This window comes from Geospiza fortis, unplaced genomic scaffold, assembly GCF_000277835.1.
Source record: "Geospiza fortis unplaced genomic scaffold, GeoFor_1.0 scaffold231, whole genome shotgun sequence".
NCBI lineage: Eukaryota > Metazoa > Chordata > Aves > Passeriformes > Thraupidae > Geospiza > Geospiza fortis.
The window spans coordinates 1,244,627-1,264,927 of record NW_005054351.1 but is presented as its reverse complement, the minus strand read 5'-3'; the positions used below and the strand labels follow the sequence as shown (position 1 = coordinate 1,264,927).

The 20,301-nt window shown below is 43.5% G+C and overlaps 1 protein-coding gene across 1 annotated transcript; it reads right to left on the bottom strand.

The window, feature by feature from the left end:
- Positions 1-15,092: 15,092 nt before the first annotated feature.
- RPL15 (ribosomal protein L15) lies at positions 15,093-19,180 on the bottom strand. The gene is made up of 3 exons (XM_005423373.2): positions 18,975-19,180; positions 17,452-17,588; positions 15,093-15,449 (listed from the first exon to the last, which is right to left on the bottom strand). Exons 1-3 carry the CDS (start codon positions 19,144-19,146, stop codon positions 15,144-15,146), a joined length of 615 nt encoding a protein of 204 aa, XP_005423430.1. The 5' UTR covers positions 19,147-19,180; the 3' UTR covers positions 15,093-15,143.
- Positions 19,181-20,301: the final 1,121 nt, after the last annotated feature.

Below are 20,301 nucleotides of genomic sequence, written 5' to 3'. Positions count from 1 at the left end.
GAAAGGGGAATATCCGGGAGAGACCCTTCTCGGCAGCGCACACACACACCGCTGCAGCCATAGTCTCTCCCTCTGCAGCCATAAGGAGAGGCCATCACACAGCTGATCCCAATCTCCGTCTCTCCTGTTTTCTGCCAGAATGTGATTTTGTCATCCCAGAGCGATTCCAGCCTGTAATACCTTATATCATGCAGTGATGTCTCTGGGAACAGACCTCCCGCTACGGGGGAGGGATGCGCCCCCAGAGAACCTAAAATAGGGGCGTCCCCACCGGGGTCCCCATACTCCCGCTCCCAGAAGGAAACCCACGAAGAAAATGCACCACAACAAAAAAGGGATCAGAAACTTGAGGAAGACTCTTCATTAAGCTAATACAGAGCCCAAAGTGAAGCTCTGGCTCTCCCTGACCCCGTGGTTCAGAGGCAGATGCCTGGCTTCATGGACTATATTGACCTCCAGACTGAGAGTGAGGCAGTGGAGTTAAATGAGGTTAACCAGTGGAGGTTAAATGCAGCTAAATGTAGTTTACTGCCTCCTAATTTGGGTGAGTTTCCTCTCCTCTCAAATGAGGTAAACAGGTCAGTTTGTGTGAGCTTCATTGCTTCTCAAATAAGATAAGAGGGTGAGTTTTCCCATTTTCCTGTGCATGGTCAGCAGTTGGGAGGCATACAGCTTTCCTCTTGGTCCACACTCAATATCCATCACTGTCTCCAGACCCTTCATCCCCCAGCCCCAATTTCCTACAGAAAAAGCTCTTCATATTCCCAGTTCTCCTCCTCACACCGATTTTAAACTACATTTCCTAAGCCCTGCCATGCTGCCCTCTGGGCTCTTGTACAGTCCCTGCCTGCACGACTGGCAGCCAAGCAGTGCTGCCTGCCCTGGGCAGGGGCAGGTGCAGGGCAGGATGGCCCACCCTCCATCCCCATGCTCAGGGCTCTGGCTCACTCCTCTGCCTGGCTGCTGGTCCTTGTGGACAGAGCACAAATAAAACATATTTGATATCAGCCTATCATGGCATCTCAAACCTCTCAACAGATTCAATTGGCCTACGGACTCAAAGGAGAAGGTAGTGAATACATCAAATACTATTAGAAAACTAGCTTGGATGTCAGGAACAACAACAGAGCAAGTCCTCTCTGTGTATTCTGTGTCTCTGGGGTTTCTAATGCTGTATTTGGATTTTAACAAAACAGATGTTTGAGTAATGTTTATTAACTGTGGGTCATCAGCCCCAGGGTCTGCTAAAAACCCCTACAGAACTGCGCTGGGTGTGCTAAAAACACCCTACAGAACTCTTGCTTTTGGATAAGGTTTCGATTTGCAGGTGGTGGTGGAAGAACCCATAGACGAGTATGGAGGCACTGGCACTCAGACCAAAGGTCCTCCTGGCCTGCAGGCCGTTTGTGGTGCTCAAGGGAGGCTCCTTGGTGCATGGGTGCATGGACTCCATTCCTGAGAGTGGTCAGTAAAGGGAAGGACTGCTTGTTCACTTCCTTTGTGGGCAAGGATAAATGCTGCTGCTCCTGCCTGGCGGGACAAATGGGAAAGGCAATGTACGCAGGTTTGTAGGGAGAGGCCATCACATTATTGCTCCCAATCTCAGTCTATCCTATTTACTGCCAGGACATGGTTTTGTCACTCCCAGAGAGATTCCAGCCTCTAGTATCTTTTACTATCTACTTTTGAGACTCTCAGGGATCATTATAGCAGTTTCAGCCTGCTCTTGCCTCTGGTGCCACACTTGGCAGTCCTGAAGCCAATCCCCATCTATCTTCTATAAAAGAATATATTTATTTTGCTTCCCTCTCCTATCTCAGAACATCCCATCCAGACCTAGGAGTGCTCTCTGTGCTCCCATACTCCATACTTTCTGGTTCCTTCCCTGAGGTGGCTACACACACACACATGGTTTGCAAGAGCCAAGCGCTTCTCTTAGGGATGTAGTATAGCAAAAAGCAAATAATGGGCCCACCACCCAGCCTCACACAGCATCCTTGTCCACATCAAGGGCACCAAAAGGTGTGTTTCCTGAGAAGTTCCAGCAGGCAGAGCTGGCTGTGGGTGGCCACAGGATGCAAACAGTGTGACTTCTGTCCTGGAGTCTCCACAGGAGGTCTCAGAAATGGCCCATCCACTCCTGTGCTCTAGTTCTGCTGTTCAGCACAAAGCTGTGGACTGCCACAGCAGACCATGAGAGGCACTTCAATGTTTGGAGAAGAAAACTGTCTTAGAGAGCATGAAGGTTTTTATTCTGCCCTCTAACTTGGAAAAAGACTCCCCTCTGCCAATGTAATAAGAGGGTCAAATTTTCCTTAGAGCCTTTTTTCTGCCTACCTCTTCCAAACCCACACAAGCAAACACCTGGCTAACAACTTGTGGCTCTGGGCGCTGGCCAAGTCCTGGTGCCTGGGCTACTTCTTGAGGGGCTTCTCTTTGACTCTAGCTTGGCTGCTAAAACTTTAGTGTTACTTGCTGAGCTGCAAATAACATTCCCTTAAAGATGTGATGCTCAGTGGATGTTCCCTGGTCCCCGCAAGGGTCAGTGATTCAGCTTTCCATGAAGGGCAAAACAAATCCTGGCTTTATGGAGACGCAGTGTACTGCTGGCATTCACAGTAGCATGGCACCTCTCCAACCTGAAGGCTGGGCAGGCACTTGAATGATCAGTGGAGGGGTGATTGGGAATTTGTGTGTTTGGTCAGTCCTTAGAATCCTTCAGCCTCTGTTTACTGCTGCTGTCTGCAGAAGATTCGTGGTTCTGGGAACAGACTGAAGTGAGGCATTGAAACATGAAGGGGCAGAAGAAGGGAAAAAGCACAGAAGGTGGGACAGACAGCTTCTTCAAACCCCTTCCCACCCCTGGGAAGGAACACAAACATTTACCCCTCTTTCCTCCCAGCCCACACACATGGAGCAGCTCAAGCAGCATATTTAAATTCCAGAGGCTGCAGAGTGATTCCCATCTGTCCTACCTCTGGGTGGGAGATGGCACAATGTTGTTGCAACCAACTAATGCTGACTTAAATGTTAAGTGCAGCTGATAGCTGGATGGTGGGACAGGATGCACTTTGGCCACCTCAGCAGAGGTATGTAGAAGCTGATGACTCTTTTTCCTCAGGCCTGAAATGCTGGTGGTTCCTCAGGCTGGATCCGAATGCCTGCACCTTTCTGTCCCCGTGGAGAGGCCCTCCTAATCCTGGTAAACAGCCACACATCAGCCAGGAACGTGTGAGTTTCCATCAGCAGGTATTTCTGCTTTCAAATGAGTTGGATTTCTTCAGTACCTGGCACATTTACAATAATACTGGTTTGATCCCAAAACATAAACTTTGCTAAGAGAAAAAAATTGTTTACTTGAAGAGTGCCAAGGAACAGCATTTTTTCATGCCATAACAGCTCCTGAAGTTTTCTATTTCTTTTTTTCCTTATTACCTCAGGAAAAATTCCTAACCTCTTATTTGTCTTTTTTGACTGATGCTCAGAACAGTGCTGACATTTGCACAGTAGATCTACAGTAAGTCCAGGTTCTCTTCCCTGGTTGTTTACAGCATACAATGGTTTAAATAAAATAAAAGATATTTTCCCCCATATAAAATTCTTTGTCATTCTTTTTCACTCTGGTCAGTCTGTGTGATGAGATCTTCCTGAAACCCTCTGTCTGTCCTGAATAATTTGTGCTCCACAACTGCAGATGGAACTAGTTCATACAAGTACACGTAGGTGAGGCAACTGATACAAAACCCATGCTTGCATTTCCAGTTTCTTTAAAGCAGAGATTCACTTGCTATCTACAGTTACTACCTTAAATACTGCCCTCTAAAAGTCTTTATAAAGATAGCTGTAACTGTGACTTTCTTTCGTACATTAAGTGATATAAATAGCCATAAGTCATCTAACTAATCTTAGCCTCTGGAAGCCAGTGGAAATTTTTCTATCGATTAGAGTCAGCTTGGGTCAAGCCCTACACAGTGTTTTCTGACCCCCTGCCCTACTTTTTCTCCATTCCAATTTAACATATATATCTCTAACACTTTCAGTTGGTGCACTTTTTTCTCTCTGTCAAACAGAAATCCTGATAAGGAGGTCCCTGAGGTCTTTAGCTTGTCATCACATCCCTTCATAGGCTGAATGTGCGCAGAATGCTTTAGGAAGAAGCAAAAGCTAAATATAGAATAATTTAAAGCTGCCCATTAAGGGCATGCCTACATGACACAAATGCAGCTAGCTTAGGTACTGGGAGTGGTGCAGTCACAGAGCTAAGTATAACCAAGCAGAGGATGTGGCTCACAAACCATCCCCTTGCACTCACATCCTGTCTCTCGGTATCAGAGCCTTAGAGGAAGATATAAAAGCTCATAATAGACAGTCATATAGTAACTTGCCCATAGGGTAACTCTCTTCCTGATTAAGCTCCTCAGCAGTCAGTTTATAGCCTGAAGCACATAACCCTGCCACTTTTTTCTCTTACCCAGCATTATTGCAGGCATGCTTTTTCTTCACAGTATTTGGTAGTACAACTGGTGTCCTGGGCTGGTCAAATTGATGGGAAACAACCTCATGCAATAGTGATGTATTACCACTGCCTCATCTGCCCCTGTAGATTTTAATGGAAGGTGATGACTTGGACTTTTATTCTAGGAGGATAAAGCATTAATTCTACGTTAATTAAGCCTATCTGATACGGCAGTAATATCACTGCCCACCTTTTTCTTTTTGTGCTGTAAGTTCCTTAATCTGTCAGTATATCATCTATTTATTCAGAAATCAAAGCATCACCTAACAAGAAAAATATGAGAATATACACTGCTTGATTGGGCCAAATGGGATTTTTGGGAGAGAAGCAGAATGGATAGTGCAAAGGATGTACAAGGACCTACCCTTTGCCTTCACTGAAAAAGACACACACAACTTAGCTACAGGTGATTTCTGACACATTGTGCTGTCTCAGAGAAGGCATCAGCAGTCTTGTATTGAAGGCACAGTCAGCATACAACTGCTGCCTTATGCTTTGTCAGCTGCCAGTCCCTTCTCCCCACCACCCAAACCTCTCCAGGGGCAGCTGCATTTCCCATTCTGGAGTCTTTTGTACTAAATACCCTTCTAAATCTGGATTTTTGTATTTTCCTCTGTCTTTTCCCAACTCTTTTATATCACAATGTCCTGAAGAGCACCTTATTTCAAAGCAGCAAAGCTCTCTAGGAAGTTAGCTAAGCTGGAGGCTGGCAGCAATCACCTTGGCACTGCATGACATGGTGCTGGCCAGGACATCCCTGGTGTGGTGTCACTGCTGTCACCAGATCAAAACCATTGCTTCAGAAGTCTTCTCATAGCTCAGCTCCACCATTCCCCTTCTGAACCCTCCAGGCCACCAAAACATAAGCTCAGTTTGATTTTTCTCTTTGTAAGCTATGTTCATTCTTGGAGAGATGTACTGTCACAACACAAACATAAATCTCACCCTGGGCAGAGCAGAGATGCAAATGATGCCTTCTCCTTGTTTTGGGGAAATTCTGCAGGTTTTATGAAAGGGACACACAAACAGAAATGATAGCCCCAACTCCTTCAAGGTTTTATATATCACCCTTTCTTCTCCCCTCTGCACAGCACAAACTTACTGTGATTACTGGTGTAATTTACAAGGAAAATTCCAGAAAAAACTCAACTCAGTCACCAACAGAGGCAAACATGACTTGCATCTGGGCCTTAAATAGCACAAGTTTGTAGAAAATGAACAGCTTTCATTACAGGTGCCATTGGTCCACTGGCCCAGAGAGAGAGAACTGCCTTTTACATCTAGGCAAAACAAAGGCAACTATAGTCAAATCTGAAAAAATTCTCTAGGAAATAAACCAAAATGCATTTTGGCCCTGAGACTTGTTATCTGTAACTACCCAAAGGACAGCTGGCAGCTCAAGGGCCAAGACAGCTCCAGGCTCTACACAGCACAGTGTTTTTTTTTCCCTGATTGTTGTCTTGGAGTCCAAAAGATGACTTACAGCTTCAAGGTGCTGAGTTGAATCAAGAGATGATGCATGGGACTCTGTATTGGACCTTGTGTGCTGCTGGATTAGGCCCAGCTGGTCAAATTCTTCTGAAAAGCTGGCTTCTGTATCCTGCTAAGAGCCTAAGGAGTTAAAGTTATTAACTGGCTTCTGAATAAAATGCATTAGGAATAAATATGCTTTAGGATAAACCTATTAAATGGATAAAAATGCCATTACCAGGGGTGAAATATGATTGTGTGACCTTTTAAATAAATAAGCCTGCTATGCACCAAATTATGTCAGATAATAATCTTTATACATGATAAAGTCATGCAGTAGGTCTCAGTCTTCAGGCATTCAATGAAATATCGCTAGCCATAAAGGGCTCCTGAAATGTTACACTAAAGAAAATTGCTTCCAGCTATAAAAATTTAACTGTTAAAACAAATGGAGTCTCTCTCATAAAACCCTTTGCAAGGCATTGGTAGCAAGAGCAAAAGCTTGCTAGAAACAAACCTGAGGCATTTGCAAGTACACAGCGCTTCTTAAAATAACTCAGGTTCCAGATAAATCTGGAATAACTCTATTGAAAGCAGAAGGGTGTAACCCCAAAACACCAGCGTGAGATCCAAATTATATTTGTAGGGCCCTAGAAATGTGTTGGTGGGATAGCTCTGGGTACAAACATTGCTGAGTATCCAAACTAATCTGACTTGCAGTTTTGGCACTTGTGCAGGCAGTGGAAATGCTGACCTCTCTGTCTGTCCTGAATCTTGGGTCTGGCTGTGTTATGCCTCAGCGACTTGCCCAGATTACTCCTGACACAACAATATTCCTGCTAAGGGACCATTTGTATTTGATGGGATGGAAACAGAGCTGGATATTATCAGCCTTGTGAATAAAGGCAGATGTGCGTTTAGCCAGATTCAGCTACCAGCTTCACATGCAGCAAAACTGGCTCTCTGCATCAAGTCAGAGTAAGAACTTTCTGCTCTAAACCATTACAAATAAGAGGGAAGGAAGCCAATTCTCTCATTCCTTCTAGTGATCACAGGCAAACCAACAAAACCTCCTGGTGAGGCGCTTGCAGTTTTAATAAAATCATCATGGTCACTTCATCTCTTGTTACATGAACATCAGCAAATAAACACAATTCCCAGCTTGGGTCTTGTGCTGGTTTTGGCTGGAACAGAGTTAATTAGTTTCAAACACAGTTCCAAGGACTGGAAATACTCTTGGAATTCCCTGACATAATCAATTATCTTCTTAAAAAGTTGATGTCAGACATTGACAAAAAGGACCATTCCTGTTTCTTCTGGGTTTTCTTTTTTTTGTTTGTTTGTTTGGCAGAGTTTTCTTGTGCCAGGGGTGCTTGTTTTTTTTCCCTGTGAACTGGGAGAATGCATCCTAGAAAGGATCTTCTTAACCTTCACCTACAAACACTGATAATTTTCACCAAAGCACAATCCAGTGCAATCTTTTCCAGGAGGGGCACTTAAAGAGACATAGCAAAATTCAAGCACACAAAATTAGCCAGCCCTGCTCCAGTTCCCAAAGAGTTCACTGTCTGATCCTTAGCAAAGAAAGAGGTACATTCTCCACAACTAGTTTTGGTGCTCCTGCTAAATACAGCGAGGTACACTATGGCAAACACAACCTAAACAGGACCACTGCAAAGGAATGGGTGGCATCATGAGACTAGCAGTGAAATTTTATCTTGTTTTCCTGAACTGGAGTGCGATGTCTAGAAGCAAATAATAGATCTGTTCCAGGCAGGAGCTCAGCTGCATCCTGAAGATGCCTCCAGGCACTTGCCATTTTGTTTTATTGCTCTTCCTCACACTGGTGAATTGTAAGCATCAGTCTCACAGACAAGACACATTACTGGGGTGAAGGACAATGGCTTGTTATATAATCCTGCCAAATCCTTGATACAGCAGTTCTCAGCAAACAACCATCTTGCTCTGAGTCATCTGGAAAGTCTCTGGTTCAGTGAGCTTCCAGGAGCAGACCATCAAAACAGGTTGTATTTCCACTTCCCATTTCAAATTACAGGAGGCACTTATGAGTCAAGGCAATAATTTTCTCTTTATCTGCCTTCAGATGCCATCCCGCACATGGATCCAGCCCGTGCACCTGCTGAGCCAGAAGCCCTGTGGGAGTTCCCAGCCAGTGCTGGATGTCACAGCTTGCAGCTGTCCTGGGTGGCTGCTGGCATGAGGGCAACCACACTGTGAGGAAATCCTTACCCTGCTCTTCAGAGAACTGGAGATGCTCCATGTAGGGCTGGACTTGCTCCACACTCACCAGCCTTTTTCCAAATGCCCATGGCTGGTCCCTGTCAAAAGCAGGCACTGTGCCCATTAGACCTCTGGGCTGGCCCTGCATGGCCATTCACATTTTTTTCTTGTTTTATTTCCCTTTGAGGCAATGCCAAGTCTTAATTCAGTGCTGGGTCACAGATCCCACCCAGCAAGACACATTACGCTGTGTCTATGTTGGAATTAGGAGGTCTCCCGCCTCAGAGCTGGCCAGCTCAGACTCACTGCTCTCCCACCTTCCCCTCTCCCACCTCTGTCACCTCTGCTCAGCCCCACTGCTCTCCCACCTCTGCTCCTCCCCACCATGCCTGACAGACAGTCACAATCAGCTCTTGTGACAACAGCATTGGCACAAGAAGCTGACCAGCTCATCTTTTACAAACCAAACAACCACAACTTTGGCAATCTCACTCCTATTGAATAACAGCAACAACAACAACAAAAAGAACAGAGTCAGCAGCAAGCAGTAGTCTGTTGCACAGAGCTGTAAATAAACCCAGGACAAACGAGATGAGTCAGCTTGGGTTGGCTGGTGGGAGCTGAAAGAGCTGGTCCAGGGTTACCACTTCAGGGTGGGCCAAAGTGGGGGAAGACGGAAGGCAGTCACTTCCCTGGTTCTCTGTCTGACTCCCTGCACAGGACAAAATTGCTTCAGCCTTTACTGCTATTACAAACTTCCTATGAAAGTACCATACAATGCAGTGCTCAAGCTGTAATGCAATTAATGTGATTTTAGGACAATTTCCAGTATCTGCAAAAACCATCAAGTTTCATATCTGTGGTTCATTTCAACAGTCATGATTTGGCTAACAGAATTATTCATGCTCAAAACTCCTCTTATTTTTTTTTTTCTTAAAACAGGTTAAAATTTCAGAATGTGGTCAGAATAGCACCTACTAGAAGGTGAGATCGTTTGCTAGAGAGGCATTTTGAAGTTTTCAGTTCTAAACACATGGGACCATCACTGGAGAAAATAGAACTCATGTATGCTTTACATAGTTTTATGATTCTTGTATTTTTTATTAAACTAGCCAATGAAAATAATAACTATACTGGAGATTTTCATTTAGCCTCAGGAGTCAGAACAGTGATTCAGTTTTTCATGGTGTTTTCATTTTTGTTTTCCTTCTCAGCAACATAAATCATAAATCTAAGAGTTGGGTTTTTAGTGTAACTTACAGTAATCAGCTTATTTTGTGTTTCCCATTGATATGGTATAACTATTGCTTTAAAATTGCTGTTTACAATGGACAGCAATCAGCTTCCCAGCACAAATCATTGGTCTAAAATTAAAAACTTAGTATCTTACTATTAGCTTATATGGATTTTAGTCTCTGCCTCTTAAGAAAGGACTACCAGGCATCTATCAGAAATAAAACTACTTAGATTAAGATTGGGGATTAGATTCTACAGATTCAACAGAACCAATTGAATCAAATATTTTCTATAATTCTATTTTTAAAAAACCAAACCTCAAGAGAAGTCCTTTTACTTGCACACTGACTTTTCAGCTACACTGTGTAGCTGAATCTTAATTTGTGTCTTTTCCTGTAAAAAAGATCTTAAGCAGATGTTCTCCACCAACACCCGTAGCAGTAACTTGCAAAGTGAAAATAATACAAAACTTTTTGTTTTGCTTAAAAGGTTCATTATGACTTTGTTTAACTGTGCCTTGGCAAAACTGCTTTCCAAATAGTTGCAAACAAAGCAACTTAAAACACATTATTTTTATATATGGCTCTGAAAGAGCTGAAAACACAAAGCTCAAAACACATAATTTATAAAGGTTGTGTAACTTGCTATCTAAACTTATCTGACTAATCATGAAACCCGTGAGAGAGGCAGGTGGATTGTAACAGCAGATGAGTTGAAGGGCTGCGATTCTCATACAAGGAAAGGGTTCAAATAATTGCTTGTTAGTCACAGAAAAACAATGCTGCAAGAAAACTGTATGAATAAATGAATGAGTGAACACTGGACTAATGAGCTACTTCCTCTGCTTGGTGGATGAGCTCTCAGGGGATGACGACTCGTTTTCGTTACACTCATGAACACAGGGCAGAGTTAACAGGGTCTTGGTTTCTGCCTGCTGCTCTATTGACACACAGCCTAGTGACAAGGCCTGGGACATGGAGGGCTTGAGCACTGGACACAGGACATTTATTTCACAGCATCGAGAACTGTCCTCCTGCTCTGGGTTTGGTGAAGCGCAGCCGCTGCCTGGTGTTTCAGGAAAGCAGATTGATACCAGAGACACGGTGGAGCGGTTCTGAGGAGCTGTAGGTTTGTTCAGCCAGCTTTCTACTGTGGGCACTGACCCACACAGGCCTGGCTGATGAGCCCTGAGGGACCCTGGCTAGCTGTAGCCTTGTCTACCAGGTGTTCCTGTCCCTGAGCAGCACCAGAGTACTAACAAGCCCCACTGAAAGCCAGCTTACTTGTTCTCTTCTTTTTTTTTTTTTACTTCTCCTCCAGTTCCCCCCCCCTCCCCTTCATGTGCCTCTCAATTCCTCTGTTTCCAAGAGAACTCTTCAGTTTGCACACGGACAGCCAGCTTGGGTCCAGAGGCACTCCTCTGCTGCTCTTGTGCAAGGAGATACAGACTGGAAATCCCTTATGGAGTCAGCTAGGGTACAACATACTGACTAGAGAGGTTTTCCCAAGGCCTGGCACCAGAAGAGCAGGGAGATCTGAGAAGGCTTGGAAGAGGGGTACCTGCCATTTGAGAGAGCAGTGTCAGCCAACATTGGTCTTATCAGAGCCAGGCTTAATTTAATCATGCATCTCCTCTCTGATCTCCAGGATACCCCTGCTCTCCGTTTCTTCCCTGAATGATGGAGAGATGACAGTATTTAACGAGATTGAATGTCATCTTCATTACAATAAGAGCCTTTAATTATATCATTGAACATCATTTGATACCAAAGAAAAGCATGCTCTCTTAAATTTCAGGTAGTGACAAGGGGTCCAGAAGAACTGGGTTCCAGTCCTGGCTTTGCCAGAGGCCTCTTCTGGCCCATTAGGTAAGAGCAGGATAGCCACTGAATTAAAGGTTGTGTAAGCAGTGTAGCTCAGACACTTCCTAACTGTAGGGAGCAAGGCTCTGCAACCTAAACACTCTGTGTGTAATTATTATATTGAAGCTGATTCAGAACCTTGACACATAAAGAGAACAACCTACAGGCTCTCTCCATCCTTTCATACAGCTTTACATTTCAAATAATTACTTTAAAAGGACTGGATCAAAAAGTTGGTGGTTGCTCAAAGCCCCAGAAAAAAGCATCCAATTCAAATCCAAATTGGATTTTTTTGTGGCTGCAGCAGTGTTTCCATCACTCTGAGTATTTTGGCTTGATACTCTCCGAACTAGACTTGTGTCTGCTGGAAAAGAAAAGGGATGTACAAAAATATGGTGTTTTTTTCCCAGCCTGGAGAGTGAGTAGATAACAGAGTAGGAATCAGGCTCTATTTTTAGAGCCTAGCTTTTTAATTCATTAGCTGTACAGAACTCTTCACAGGCAGTCACTTTACTGGGTCAAGGCTAGGGAACAACTGCTGCATTACAAGGACAGAGATAAGTGAGAAAGTCGAGCTATAACTCTCCTCCATCGCTAATTACTTCATTCTAAGGCCCCCACAAAAATCACCAGCGAAATTCCATGACCTTCTGCTGCAAGGAAGGAGCCAACTGCCTCCTCCAGCAGCATCTGTGCCTTTTGCAGGCATCGTGCCAGCGTGCCTCTCCCAGCAGCACACAGCTGCCTCGCAGAGATTCCCAATGCTTCGGAGACAAAGCAAGGAAACAATCACACTCGCTGTTGATTAGCGAGTCCCTACTTTGCAACTCAGCTCCTGCTGCCAAGTAATGAGCACTTCTATTAGCTATGTGGAAGGGAGTTTCCTACTTGCTTATTTAAGGAACATCCTAAATCACACAATCTGTTTTTACACATCCCACCCTTCGGGACAGAAATAGTGCCCTTGCCAGGTCCTCACCTTGTACCAAAAGCTGAGTGATTAGCTAATCTAGGCAGCTGACACAAAAGTGAAATCCAACCTAATAAAAGCTTACAGTCAACTATTTTCAACAGCACCTAAAACCAGGCTGAACCAGCCTGGTACTGTACAGCCCCACTTCTCTGCAGTTTAACTGTGGTATTCATTTTATCTTGCCTAGAAACCAGACAGCTCTTTTAATTACATCCAAAACATGCCTGCTCAGACTGAGAAATGATCAGTCCTGCAAACAGAGCCAAGTAGATGGCTTGGAAACAGATTACTAGATTCCTCCATGTCTTAATACATTTGCCTAGTGTAATTCCTGAAGCTTCCTCTTCCCTCCCCCTGCCCTCCTTCAGCTACAGCTTAGTGTCCCTTTTTCAGGCAGACCCTTGGTGTCTGGGGAGGACTGTTCTCACAGCCTCTCACTAGGACTGTCTCAGGTGACTGGTTTCTACCATAATCTTAGGGAACACAGACTACTTGCAATCTCTTGAACTTGCACAACAGGTTTGAGAATCAAGGAGGAAAGGCAGAGATCACATAACCTCTCTCTACCCCTGGCTTCTCAAGCCAAGAACCCCAAACAAAAAAGTTTTTCCCTCAATGTTTTGTCTTTTTAAAATAAAGATTTTAATAAACTATAATTAGTCTTTCCATTTCACATAAATTCTGCACAGCAATGTCCCTTCAAAACCAAAATCCTGTCTTAAGAGCATGAGACACTTCTAGCATGGAAAGACACAAAGGCAATCTCAAAGACTTGGAATGAGCTGTACATACCATGAGCATCCTCTGAAGACACCACCATCTGTTTCAAATTCCCTCACTGGTCTGCTAGATACCACACCCCTTTAGATACACTGTCATCAGCAGTTTTCAATAAACTTTAGACGGGACAGTATTTTCTTTTAAAGTCCAAAGAATTACAGGACCATAAGGGCCAACCTAAGGTACATCTCTAGACCTACCACCTGCCAGACACCTGCCATGTGCTTGCAAGGTTTGAAAGCTGGCAAATGACACAGCGCTAGTGCCATCTGCCCCATCACCTGCTGTCACCCTCCCTCATCAATGACAAGAGTCCCACACAGCTTAACAACCCCAGTACAGTATCACCGGTCTTGAAGTTGTTGCCAAAAAAAAATCATAGATTTGGGTTGAAGGAACCTTTAAGATCATCTAGTTCCAAATCTCCTGCCATGGGCAGGGACACCTTTTTCTAGACCATGTTGCTCAAACATGCTCTGTACAGCTAATGAATTAAAAAGCTGGGCTCTAAAAATAGAGCCTGATTCCTACTCTATAATCTAAAATAATTCCAAAGGAACGGACACACTGGCCATACTGGCACTAGCTGAAGCCATTACATCTACAAAGCAGACAGAGCAGCCCCCTCTCTGCAATAACCCCCTCCATGCTCAGGGGAGACCTCACTCATCATCAAATCTGCTCCAAGAAACTTCCACTTCCTGTCCTATAACCTCACAGGACTACCTTTCAAGAACATCAGTGATACTTTAAAGGAGAGGCTAAAAAAATCTCCCATGTTTAGAGCAGATAGCTTTAATACTTTTTAATTATTTTGCACTTTTCTTGTTTGAACCAAACATGTCATCAAAGAATTGCCACCTTGAGCTGTAATTCCTGGCTTTGAGAACACACTGCCAAAATGTCTCTTCCTTAGACTACCACCCTCCTGTAGGACCTTACACTCGTGAACACAGTGGAGTATTAAGTGAACTTCTCAGTTGAAAGGAAAATCTTAACATGTTTCAATGTTTAACATGTTTCAGGAAAAAAAACCAAAACATTCCACATCCCAAGCTGAAGTTCCAGGAAGACACAGCTACTTCTGTCAACCTTCTTTACAGCCTTCTATCAACCTCTTTTCCCATCACTACCTAATGGATATAATACAGAATCTGTGGAAGCAACAACAGCCATCCACCTAATTTACCAGGACCTGCATTTAATGTCCCAGCCTTTATGTGCAAACTGACTTCATGCTGAAAAGGTCATACTGTGATTTCACAAAAAGTAGTCTAGATACATTCATCTCTAACTGTTACCCAAATGTGTTTATTTCTACCACCTAACCATGCAGAGTAAATCAGAATGCAGCTCTTTAACACAGATGCATGTTTTCTGTTCTGATATCAAAAGGAAGGTTTAAGAAATTGTCTCCCCTCAATCTTGACAAATTAAATACCTACTCTACAGTATTTTACTATTCAGCCTAAAATCTTATCATTCTTTGCAATGTGCCCACATTTTTAATACTGTGCACTGCAATGAAGAGAGCAAGCTTTACCTTTCTATTCTGTGTTAGCTCATTTAGACAATGTTTGTAGCTGAGAGGCCCAAGAGCTGGTTTGACACTGAAGAAGTACAAAAAAACAGAACTTGAAAAATAAAATAGCCATTAGTATTTAATTACCCATAAAAAATAAATGAGCACTTTCAGTTTACATCTCATTGCACAAGATCAAAGCTGGTCTTCAGTCCAAGCACAGGACAGAGACCCCAACCTACAAACAGTGACTAAATAAACTCAGACCAAGAGAAAAAAGAACATGGACCAGCCCTTGGGCTTTCAATACACACTGCACACGTCCTTCCATGTTATCCAAAGTGAAACCCATCACAGAACTCTATACTTGGGGCCTATAATCTCCACAAGTATCAAATTACATTTTCAAAAGCCTGTCAAAATATGGAAACACTAGAACTCCTGGAGAATGCTATGCTTATCCACATAACCCAAGAAGCAGCAGAAGCACTGTTGAATTGAACAACCTGCATGATCTTTATTGGATGGCCACGTTTACAAGGATTAGCGGTAGCGGTGCAGCTGCAGGGTGTTGCGCCTCCTCCAGGCGGCGCGGCGCGAGCCACCGATGGTGTGGTGGAATTTGTGGCCCTTGCCGAGGCCGCGGCTCTTGCGCCCGGCTGACGTCAGCCCGCGCATCTCCCTGTGCTTGTGGACGGGCTTGGTGATCCATTGGGTATCGGGGTTCCTCCTGATGGTCTTATGGAAAGGATCGATCAGGATCACCTCAAAAAACTTGTAAGTGGAATCTTCGCCCACCCAATACGAGTTCAGGACTCTCAGAGCCCCGCAGTGACGGCCAGCACGTTCCTAGAGGAAAAAATAAATGCAACAGGCTGTAAAACCATGGATGCAGGGCACTCTTCATGCAGAAATATTACTAACTCAAACATTAAATTTCAATTTTCCCTAGGACAACCTCTTTTCCTATAAAAACTCACCCCCTTCCAGCTGCAAAGGTGCAAGGAAAAGTAACAGCTGAAAAGAACACTGTGTTACAAAAAAAAAAAAGGATGTTTGGATTCCTGCATGAAATAGGTTATAAAGACCATGAGCAGGAAGGTGTTTAGTATACAAAAGAACTCCTTGTACACAGAAGCACCCAGTCAGTAAAAACACAATGTTAAGAATAACTTCAACATGAATATGAAGAGCATGAACTGCACTTGGGGTGATGGAACAATCTTTTATGGGAAGTTATGAAAGTGATTAATTTCCACATCCAAAGCTACAGGGGAGAAAGAAATTTCTGCAGAGTGTAAGCCTGCACTGGTAGGAGTAAAAGAATAGCTGATGCAACAAATCTTTGTACCACTGCTGGCATATTAGTGTGTGCTATTCCTATCCTCACTTGTGGTTAGGAAGACACAATCTTAGTTTAGAAAACAAAACAAAGCAGAAAATAGCAATTATGCAACTCAATCTGCTTCTCCTGTCAAGAATACTCCTTATTTAAAACACACTAAGTGTGTTTAATTGTAGGACTTTATCATCATCATGGGGAAGCATGAACCAATGGACTCCATTCATCTTCTTCCCCAATGTGATCTTAAACTATTGTTTCAGGCTTTCCTAAACAGCTTGACTCTTTTCTGCACATGGAATAACCTTTTTTCAAGTTCTTTTATTCTAGTGTGAAAGCAACACCTGTATGAAATATTAGAACACCAATCATCCTTGACCAGCTTCTATTTGAGGATGGGAGCTCCAATTGAGGCTTTGCACTTCCGTAAGTCTTCCAGAAAGACTGTGTCAGATTCAGAAAATTTGAAGCTAAAACTGAGGGCAAATAACCTCTTCCATGGCTATCCTAAGCGAGCATGTGATTAGGCATCAGGTATCTGGGAACACATATGAAGAGAATGCCATGAGCACTGAAAATAGAATAGCATTTTTAATTCAAACTCATCACCTGTGTCTCTTTTAAATAAGCATGTCCCATTCATATTTTTTCCCTGAAAAAAAAAATCCCATCATACTCAACTTGCAGAAGTCACTCAGCAAATTTTTTTAAAGTCTTGAGAACAGAAAAGTCTTCTTTCAAGATGGAAAGGCAATGACACTCACCCTTCTTCCATAATGTCTAGTCTGAGAATGCAGCTTGGTATTAACTCTAACCCACTGAAAGAGGGTTTTTTTGGTAAAGGTGAGAACTTCATCTCTTCCAACTACAACTGTGATAGCAACGAAGCTTACAAGATCTCATCAAATCAAAGTTTACATTTTGAGTATTTCAGTAACAAGATCTCACCTAAAAATAAGTTAACCACCAAGCTGTGTGCCTGTGAGGTACCAGTTTTTTACAAAGAAGCAGGTCTCTGGCACACTGCCTCCAGCTCCTGCAATACATCTAAGGGGGCTGTGCAGAACCACTACACAAACAGGTGCTACAGGCTTTAAGACAGGAACTCACACGTACTTTGTGAAAGGACCATCACCTACAGCTAGTGATCCACACCTTAGCACATGCAAGTTCTTATTTCTCATGCCTAGCTCTTTATTTTACTGTGACTTGGACTAGTTACGTGTTTTTCATAACAAATATTGTGGCATACTTGAGAAGTATGAACTTCACTAAACCACTCAAGTGGTTCCCATAGACCCCATTTTAAAAGTCTGGATAGTTCTTTTTATTGTCTCAATAGAGTTTTTAAAGACTGCTGCTTTCCCACCACCATTATTCAAAATCTTACTAACAACTTACTAACAAAACAGCTGGTTTGTTTCTGTATTTTTTGTCTCTGAGTATTTTTGGCTTTTACAGACTTAAACTTTCCAACCCAAATTTGTGAGCAATAACCAAAATACTCACCTCTGCTACAGACTGAAGACTCCTGGCAAACTTGAGCTGGTTAACACCATGATGCACAGGTTTACCATAGGTTGCACCTTTGGGGACGGGGCGTTTGCGGCCACCACGGCGAACGCGGACACGGTAAATAACGTAACCTAAAACAAACAGCGACTCAGGAACGACAACAATTCTAGCAGCAATTGTACTTTTACCAATTTTTACCAAAATTTACAACTTGAGGTGCATAGTGCAAGATGTTTTTGTTATTTTCATTACAAAGGAGTAAGAAAAGTGATATCCTGATGCAACTGGTTTTGGCTCCAAACCAGAGCTTATGGCAGCTTGCCACTATCCAGTCCCAAACCAACTAAGATCAGCTATAGCTATACTGTAATACAATAACTGAAAAAAAAAAACCTACCAAAAAAAAAAACCACCAAAAAACCAAAAAAAAAGCAAAAAAAAAAAAACCAACCAACCAACCAAAAAAAAACCCACAAAAAACGTCAACCCAAAAAAACCACCAACCAGCAAAACCACTACCCGAAATTCAGATGGCAGCATGCAAAAAGCACTGAGCACAAGCCATCCACAAACCCTGCTGAATCTCGTCACTGAGAAATGACAAAATTAGACAAACAGTGACAGAAGTGTCAAGTCCTAGCTTCTTATTTTCTTTGTGAATAAATATACTGGGTTTTTAAATGGATTTCTACAAGTCACACATGGATAGCCACTTTTCCCATTTCTTTCCTTGACCAGTATCTGGTTTTCAATGACAGTACAAACTCCATCATCTTGCTCAGGCGCACGCAGCTGTAATACAGTCATAATATGGCTTGGGTTGGAAGGAACCTTAAAGATAATCCACTTCCAACCCCCTGCCATGGACAGGGACACCTTCCACCAGACTATCTTGCTCAGAGCTCCATCCAACCTGGCCTTGGACACTGCAAGGGATGGGATCACCCAATTCCTCTGGGCGATCTGTTCCAGTGCCTCACCACCCTCACAGTAAAGAGTTCCTTCGTAGTATCTAATCTAAACCTGCTCTTTCAGTTTGAAACCATTTCCCTTGTCCTGTCACTACATGCTCTTGTGAGAGTCTCTATCCAGATCTCTTGGTAGCTCTTTTCAAGGTGCTAGAAGCTCACAGTTCAGTCACCTGAAAGAAGTCAAAGTAACAGATGACAAAACTTGGGTAGAGTAAGGACATCCCCCAAACCTAGGATATCAAAATGCCTGCTCAATTGTGTGGCACTAACACTGCACAAGAACAAAAACTGAGGCCAAAGCCCACTTGAGCTTCACCTGCCAGAATGCAACAGAAGGCACAGATGCCAAATTAAGCAAAGTTAAGGTTTTAGGCTGTGGGCACCGCTACCAACCGAGGACATTTACAATATTCTGTTCATTTCATGCAAGACACTTCCCTTTATTGGGGGATAGTTCAGTTTCAGACTTTGATACTCTGCTGTCACTGCAGGAAGCCATGTCCCTCCCCAGTGAGGCAAGGGGACCTGACCTGTCCATGCCATTACCTTGCTTGGCCTTGTAGCCCAGCCTGCGGGCTTTGTCCGGGCGCGTGGGGCGCGGGGCGCGGTGCAGGGCCGACAGCTGGCGGTACTGCCAGCAGCGCACGCGCAGCAGGAACCGCATCACGTCCGACTGCTTCTTCCTCCACAGCTCCTGGATGTACTTGTAGGCACCCATGTCTGTCTACCTGCTGGATAGAGAGCTCAGTGAAAACGCTGCACCAAGAACAATTCCCAGTTGGAACATCTTCCACCAAACCACACACGGAACAGCACTGGAAGTCAGGGAGCTCTCACACGTCTTCGTACCACTGACACATCTGGGAACATGGATCACACCCGGCAGCCTTCAGCATGCCACCCTGCAGTCACCATTCCCAGCAATCTTCCTCCTCTTTTATTTATTCTGGAGTGTTAAACTCCTCAACTGAGAAATTTCCAGCTGCGCTATGTCTGATACTACTGAACCCAACAATTAACGCCTGGATGGAGTTTTACACACAAATCTATCAAGAACTACAGGATTGTGAGGAGTTATTGTTAACTCTGACTTCAGTAAAGTTTTTACTCCTAAGTGAAAGCTTAACAGTTTTATTAGTAAGTGGAAGTTTAACGGTTGCTTAAGGAATTAATTGGATTGGGGCGTTTTAGGTAAAATGAGGCCTTAGTGACTGTGTCATACTAAAAAAGAAGTGTCACAGCTCAGTATCCTACTGCTGCTGACATTTGTGTTATGCTCCATAGATGCCCCGAGGAGTTTTTTTCTAATTGTTTTTAAAAATCCTTTCTGCTGAGCACCACTGGGGATAGTTTGTACTGCCTTCAGCAGAGCAAGGGCCCAACACAAAGTTCTTACAGGTCAAATTTTGTCTTTAGAAAACAATGATTATTACAAACTCCCTCTTCTGAACTAAATATGTCTCAGTAACATAAATATAATGTGAATATGTCTTAAATTAACATGTTTTAATAGCTGAAGGCGCTTAAAAAAATCACATATTACTTTATTTTGTCATCATGTTTACTGCTGTTTTCCTAAAAAAACCTCTGAGGCCTTACACATCTGCAGCAATCAGCACGTGTACCTGAACTCCATCATGCCCCCAACCAAACTCACCATCAGATACACGCAGCTTACTTTATTTATACGTAAAAACGCGCCACAAACAGTTCGGGTGTGATTTTGGACATCCCTCTTGTCTGAACCTGCCCAGCTATAGCTCATCCATTCCCATCCCCAGCCACCCCACCCTTTCACGGCCTAATGGCACAAAAACCCCACGATCAAACCGCAAACGCGGAGCAAACCAGGGCGCGCCGTCTGCCACCGACC

Coding starts and splice junctions, on each gene's coding strand:
- RPL15 (XM_005423373.2), bottom strand. CDS start 19,146: ATGGGTGCCTACAAGTACATCCAGGAGCTGTGGAGGAAGAAGCAGTCG. Junction 17,589..18,974: donor GGGCTACAAGGCCAAGCAAG/GTAATGGCATGG, acceptor TGTTTGTTTTAG/GTTACGTTATTTACCGTGTC. Junction 15,450..17,451: donor GTCTTCAGTCTGTAGCAGAG/GTGAGTATTTTG, acceptor TTTTTCCTCTAG/GAACGTGCTGGCCGTCACTG.